Raw genomic sequence first — 6,896 nt, 5'->3', positions numbered from 1 at the left:
TACCATTATTCTCATATTGGGTTATATCTTTTAGGCATCAAATCATGCGCATATCCCTTCAATGTAAAAATCAGATTATTTTGAATTTGACATTCAATGATATCAATTATGTATAGAATGAGATTGTCATAAAAACATGAGGATTTTTTTTTCTCGAAATAATTAATATAATCATGTTTCATATTAAATTAACACCAATTTTTTCTTCAAAAATATACTAACTAAAACAGTCAACCCGCGGCAACGCGCGGGCAACTAACTCGTCAGCAACTAAAAAGTGAATGAATAAAGAAAAAAAAAACTAAACGAGAAAGTTTGAAAATTATTCTTCCTCGATAGAGCTAGGATATCCTTGTTCCAGGGAAGAGCTGTCTCTTTCTTGTCCCAAACAACAGATCAAATCTCATATATTATGAAAGGAAGCGTACCTTCGTTTAAACGGGATTTAATCGAGAGAAGCAGACAAACGGCGTTACAACGGCAGTAGAAATAAACTTAATAAAAAAAGGATACATTTCAAGAAAAAGAAGAAAAGAAAATCAATTTATGTGTCTATTAATCAATTTTCTATAAATACACACACACACAGGAAATTCCATCGGCTATCTTCGTTCCATCTCTCTAAAACGGCAGCCCTTTTTCTGAGAGAGAAAGACAGATCTCTTTACACAAATCGCACTTTTCTTCTCTCGCTCTCGCTCGTAAGTCTTTCTCTCTCTCCCTCTGTTTCATTGATATCTCGGATTCCATTTCATCTGTACAATTTGATCTGATACACAAGCTTCAAATTCTCCGTAAGTGATTCGATTCTGTTGCGAATCAGAACTCATCCGTGATTGAATTCGACGAATCCGATTCTCAGATCTCATGTTTTCCGATTTCAAATCAGATCTCTGTGTGTATCACAGCTTTGATCTACGATCGATCGTGGAAAAATGAAAAATTAATTTGAAATGCGTTTGTCTAAACAAATATGATTCGAATTGTAGTTATTTGTACCGTTTGCAGGTTAAGAATGGGGTTGTCTTTCGGGAAGCTTTTCAGCAGGCTATTTGCGAAGAAGGAGATGCGAATTCTGATGGTCGGTCTCGACGCCGCTGGTAAGACCACCATTCTCTACAAGCTCAAGCTCGGCGAGATCGTCACCACCATCCCTACCATCGGTATATCTCATCGATCCTCTTACGAGTTTTCGTTGAATGTAGTATTTGCTGTAAATGCTTATGAATGGTGTGATTGTCACTTGGTTATGTTTGATGTTACTTGATGTAAACCGATGCCATGTTATAATTTCCTTTCAATTTGGTGCTTTTCATGTTGATCATTCTTTATTCATTCTTGATGACTAGGGTTTAATGTGGAGACTGTGGAATACAAGAACATTAGCTTCACTGTCTGGGATGTCGGGGGTCAGGACAAGGTACTTGATCGGGGTTGAGAATATGTGATGAGTGAATATATAAAATTGTTGTGTTTGTATCACAATTGCAGATCCGTCCTTTGTGGAGACATTACTTTCAGAACACACAGGGGTTGATCTTTGTTGTCGACAGCAACGACAGGGACCGTGTGGTCGAAGCCAGGGACGAGTTGCACAGAATGTTGAACGAGGTATTTGATTAAGGAAGGATTGACTTTTTTTCCGGGTGAAATTGAGACGACTTTCTGACACTGAACAATGCTGGTTCAGGATGAGCTTAGGGACGCTGTACTTCTGGTATTTGCTAACAAGCAGGATCTTCCGAACGCCATGAACGCCGCTGAGATAACCGACAAGCTCGGTCTCCATTCACTCCGTCAACGCCACTGGTGAAAATATACTTCATATAAAATGTAGTCTCTCCCTCTCTTTTCTGAATCTGTCTAAGCATATATAAAATTACAGGTATATCCAGAGCACATGTGCCACGTCCGGGGAAGGGTTGTACGAGGGACTCGATTGGCTCTCCAACAACATTGCCAACAAGGTCCGACTCTTATTCACACTGCCTAAGCATATGTTTTCTGTTGTCTCGTATTTTGTAATGGGTTTATTTATTTTGTTTTTTTTTTCTTTTGCAGGCATAGATGCCATAAACTTTGATTGATTCTATGTGCTGGAATACAAGACCACATTATTGTTACCTTACTGTTCTGGTTTAAGTGCTTGCTCTACCGTGTTTCCGCTTTTTACTAAAAAAAAAAAGACTGACTTCCATTTACTTTTTGTAGTTGCAGAATAATTCATAATCTTCTTTTCATAGTTTGTTTCCCCTGTTGCTTTGTGAAATTAAATTGAGACCGTTTTGAAACGTTTGTTGTTATAAACGTATGATCATTTGTTTTGGCGAGGACATAAAAACGACCTACTAAACTATTCCTTTTAAGCTCAAGGAATGTTGCTGCAACATAGTATTTTTTTTATTTGCAAACGACATAGTACAATTTGTATCCAATAAACGTCTTGTATATCATAATGGGCAAACATTGCGTTAAAACTATAATAATCAAGGCAAAGAGGATACAGATTTTTTCAACGTCTGAAAGCTTGATACCGATTTCCAAGCTTGAAACTTCTATGAAATAAAAAGCCTCAGGCATTTCTCGTTGCACTCTCCTAAACTCAACGACAAGCTGTTGATCGTCAAGGAGACGCTACTATAAAACCAAGGTTTCAAATGCCGGCGAAAGTCGTCGACTTTTTTCGCCGGCGCCACCGCTGTCGGTGGTCTAGCGGCCGACGAACGTGTATTTTTTTGTTTCGTCATTATCTTTCGTTCGAAAATTGGAGAAAAGATGTGCCGTTTCCTCCGTAAGCGATTGTCGTTATTTGTTACTTTTAAAGAACAAATTGCTCAAATAATCGTCGCAGATTAGCGAATTTGGGTGGGTGGGTAGAGAAAACCCACGGCTGATTCAAATCTATGCAATTTCCGACTATTTTCGGTAAGAGTTTTCTTTTGAAAAAAAAAACATAAAGAAGAGAAGAATAAGAATAGGCAAAGGTCTCTGAGTAAGGCCAAAAAAAAAAAATCGGCAAAGGTCTGAAGATGAAACAACTAGGTAAAAAATAATGGGTTTTATATGTGATATGATTGGGCTTAAAAGAAATCACTCTATTTCTTGATGTGCTATTGAGCTTGCATGACTAATGGCCACATTTTCATATCCAGTAAAAACAATCAAGAGTTTTGTGCGACTGTAAATGAGTTTTTTGCATATAAAATTCATAATACATTGCAATTCATAAAAAAATACTAGTATTTGAGGATATTTTAATTCATATACTAGTATTATTCATACAAACATTTCGTAATTTATTATCTTTTTAATCAAACATTATGAATTAAAAAGAAATAATAAATTTATTATACATTATGAATTAAAATATAGTAATACACTACATATAAATTTAAACAAAATTAATATAACATAAATCTAATGAATTATATAACTTATATAAAATATATGAATCTCATTAAAAAGATAGATATATATATATATATATATATATATATATATATATATATATATATAATATAATAAACCACAATGCAAAATTACTATTCATAGACTATTCATCTTATTCTTATCCAATAATATCATGTCATCTCACCTCACCTCTCTCTCTCTCTCTCTCTCTCTCTCTCTCTGTTCATTACAAGAACAGAGAAATGTTGGACCTTGGTAAGAAGTTAAAGGATTCACTTGACCTTCTCTTTTCATGACCATATTTTAATTATTTACTGATTACAACTTCAAACACCACATGCGAAGCACGAGTTTCAGACTAGTATATATATATATATATATATATATATATATATTTTAATTATATATATAAGTATTATTTTACAATATTATTTCCGTTTGGTTTTCCATCGGCATGTCGGTTTTCCATTGAAAATGACATTTGAAATGACATATCACTTGCCTTTTTTCACAATTTTTCCGTTCGATTTTTCCGTCTACATGTCGATTTTTCATAAATCAGAGAGCTCGAAACAACATCGAAAACGGCATTTCGAACCTTTCTATAGACGTCTTGTATATCATAATGGGTAAACGTTACGTTAAAACTATAATAATAAAGGCAAAGAGGATACAGATTTTTTCAACTTTAAAAGCTTGATACCGATTTCCAAACTTGAAACTTCTATGAAATAAAAAGCCTCAGGCATAGCTCTTGCACTCTCCTAAACTCAATGGCAAGCTGTCCATCGTCAAGGAGACACTACTAAAAATAAAATTAAAAACCCCTTATTCCATCTCTCTACTAAAAATAAAATTAAAAACCCCTTGTTCAAGATGGAATGGCATTTTCCCGATCGTTGACGCGTCCAAAGACATACATTTTATCAGTCAAGTTGCGAATGTTGTGTTCCATATTCGCCAACTCCATGAGAACTTTGATCCTCCTGTAATAAACGTGACTCGGCCGATGCCCTTTCTCAACCATCTGCAAGAAACACATTTCAGTCCCGCCACTTTCCCCAAATCGCAGAGCATGTCGAAGAGAACGTCCGAGACCAAAGCGCACGCCCCGAACCCCATTTCGATCATGTCTTTCCAGAGCCGCAATGCCATTTCAACCCTCTCTTGCCTCTTGAACAGCCTTATTAGAAACATACACGATTGTCTGTTGGGCAAGCAACCCGTCTCCATCATCCTAACGTAAAGATTCCACGAGCTCGATAAATCGTTCGACCAATAAAAAACCCTAAAAAAGAGGTTGTACGTGGTCGGGTTCGGGCTCAAACCCTTGCTCACCATCTCGTCCATCAAGCTATAAGCTTCTCCGAGCCTCTTCGCGATGCAAAAGTTCCTAATTGTGGCATTGTATGCCGCGGGGTCGGGGCGGGAACCGTCCTCCCTCATCTCCTTGAGAATCTCTCGGGCCTTATCTGGCTGGCCTGTGAGGCCCAAACCCCCGATGAGGCTCGTGTAAGTGAACACGTCCGGAATCACTTCCCTCTTGCGCATTTCGTCGACCATCTTGGTAGCCTTTTCCATCTCTCCTCTCTTGCAATAAACGTCGACCATGCAATTGTAAGACACGTTGTCAGGCTCAACGCCCATGTCTCTCATCTCCTCAAAGAACGACTCGGCTTCCTCCAGCGACTTCCAACCCGAGAGAAGTATATTGAAAGTCTGCAAGTTGGGCTTGAAGCTGTGCTTCAAGCTATGGTAAAAGTTCCTCGCATCGGTCATGCTCTTTTCCTAGCACAGAGTCCTCAAAAGTCCGTTGAAACTATCGATGTCAAACTCGGGAACGAGATGCTTGAACTTCTTGAAAGACTCGACGGTCATTCTGGTTGAACAAACTGTTGTCGCACGAAAATGAACAACTATTGAATACCTCGGGCGGTTCGATCCAAGGCCGGACCAAGTGATCGCACCCGGGCCAAAAGTGTGAACTTGAAAGTCTCGAGCTAAGTTTTCTCCGATTAACCCGCCTCTCGGAAGAGGGAAGAGGTGAGGAGGAGGATTGACCGTGCCTTGTGTGTCGGCTGCCTACGTACCCGTGTATGGGATCAGGTCAGAACGTAGTTCAGGCGTGTAAGACGCAGTGTGAGGTGCGGAGCCTTGGTGGAGAAGCGTGCTCGACGAAGGAGACGAGGCGCGGAGGAGTCCTCGGCGGTGTCTCAGAACTTCGGAGATCGCGTGCGCGTCTAGCGTGTTGGACGCGTAGGGGGACTCTAGTCGAGAACCCTACGAGCATGCTTGAGCAACGGGGGGCATTCGGTCAGAGGGAGCGACATCCGGGAAGTCCCTGTGAATGCTTCGGAACCTCTGAGAATGAGAGAGACTTGCGAGAATGCTTCAGGCCAAATATGGCATCAAAAGAAGCAGAGGAGAGCGAGAATTCGAGCGTATCGATAAGAGATGAATGGATGGCTTCCCCCTCAGTGAGAGGGGGTTTATATAGATGTTTGGGGGCCTTAGGAAGGCCCTTCGTTGTCCATGTGGGACTAGGGGCGCGCACTTCTTCAAGTGGAGGCGTACAAGAGGCAGCGGCGCACCACGCGCGGCGCGCAACCCGCGGCGCACGGTCTGCGCCGCTCCGCGCGCGGCGTGACTCTGCCCGGGCGCGGCGCGCGCTGGGCAGTGCATTCGTGGGTTTTTTCATGACAGTCGTCCTCCCGGGCCCGTTGAGCTATTGTGGGATTTGCATTTCGGGGTTACGACACACATGTATCTATTCGACGGATAGAATCCGAGTCGAGGCTCGACTCGAGGAGCGAAGCTCAACTCGAGGAGACTGACTCAAGGCTCAACTCGAGGAGCGAGGCCCGACTCGAGGAGACTGAATCAAGTCTCAACTCGAGGGGTGAGGCTCGACTCGAGGAGCCGACTCAAGTCTCAACTCGAGGGGCTAGGCTCGACTCGAGGAGTCAAGAGTTTTGGCGAGGGCTTGAAGGCTTGCCGTTCTTCAGGACCTCCGGCCTGACTATCGGCCCTTTGAACGACGTGTCTTCTCGGTGTCTCGGGTTTTCCGAAAACGATCGACAACATTAGCCCCCCAAGTTCGTCGCTCGGGAGGTTCCCGACGATGAACTTTTTGTCTTTTCGGTTGGGTGTTTGAAGAATATATCTTTAAAATCCCGTCACCCAAGGAAAATATTTTTTTTTTTGGCGTAGCCGCGCGGCGCGCGCCCTGGACGGGGCGGCGCGCGGCCTGTGCGCGGGGCTGGTTATCTTCGCGCGGGGGAATCCGACTTTTTTTCGAGGTTTTCCTCCATTTTTCTCCTTGTGGGAGTAGGATTTTGACTCCTACCCCCCTAGGAGTTCTATAAATAGACCCCCCCCCTCTCCCATTCTTCCACTTTTATTTTTTCTCTTTCTCTCTACACTTTTTTTTTTCTTTTCTACATGCTTGCATTATGGATATTCCTTCCCTCTTCTCAACTGAGGAT

At 41.7% G+C, this 6,896-nt stretch overlaps 1 protein-coding gene and 1 pseudogene across 2 annotated transcripts; one reads left to right on the top strand and one right to left on the bottom strand.

Annotated features, from left to right (window-relative positions):
• The first annotated feature begins 457 nt into the window (after positions 1 to 457).
• On the top strand, positions 458 to 2,372 carry LOC149389971 (ADP-ribosylation factor 1). Of its 2 annotated transcripts, XR_016300600.1 has the most exons (8): positions 458 to 701; positions 1,009 to 1,163; positions 1,350 to 1,420; positions 1,492 to 1,611; positions 1,691 to 1,809; positions 1,886 to 1,967; positions 2,062 to 2,154; positions 2,189 to 2,372. XR_016300600.1 is itself a non-coding variant. In XM_089621939.1 (7 exons), the coding sequence occupies exons 2-7, from the start codon at positions 1,016 to 1,018 to the stop codon at positions 2,065 to 2,067; spliced, it is 546 nt and encodes a 181-aa protein (XP_089478065.1). In that variant the 5' UTR covers positions 458 to 701; positions 1,009 to 1,015; the 3' UTR covers positions 2,068 to 2,372. The 2 variants fall into 2 exon arrangements, 1 of the variants encoding a protein (XP_089478065.1); XM_089621939.1 differs by having other exon boundaries at positions 2,062 to 2,372.
• A 1,671-nt stretch (positions 2,373 to 4,043) lies between these two features.
• LOC149389970 (putative pentatricopeptide repeat-containing protein At1g02420 pseudogene) lies at positions 4,044 to 5,741 on the bottom strand (annotated as a pseudogene).
• Between the last annotated feature and the right edge of the window lie 1,155 nt (positions 5,742 to 6,896).

This window comes from Urtica dioica, chromosome 8, assembly GCF_054948205.1.
Source record: "Urtica dioica subsp. dioica isolate 48M chromosome 8, U.dioica_male_clone48M_v1_H2, whole genome shotgun sequence".
Classification (NCBI taxonomy): domain Eukaryota; kingdom Viridiplantae; phylum Streptophyta; class Magnoliopsida; order Rosales; family Urticaceae; genus Urtica; species Urtica dioica.
The sequence above is the reverse complement of the archived record's forward strand: the minus strand, read 5'-3'. Positions and strand labels throughout refer to the sequence as shown.

What these genes read in the sequence shown, in the direction of transcription:
- LOC149389971 (XM_089621939.1), top strand. Translation starts at nt 1,016, where the DNA reads ATGGGGTTGTCTTTCGGGAAGCTTTTCAGCAGGCTATTTGCGAAGAAG. An exon ending in ATGTCGGGGGTCAGGACAAG is followed by an intron (nt 1,421 to 1,491) that starts GTACTTGATCGG and finishes TCACAATTGCAG; the next exon opens with ATCCGTCCTTTGTGGAGACA. An exon ending in TGCACAGAATGTTGAACGAG is followed by an intron (nt 1,612 to 1,690) that starts GTATTTGATTAA and finishes ATGCTGGTTCAG; the next exon opens with GATGAGCTTAGGGACGCTGT.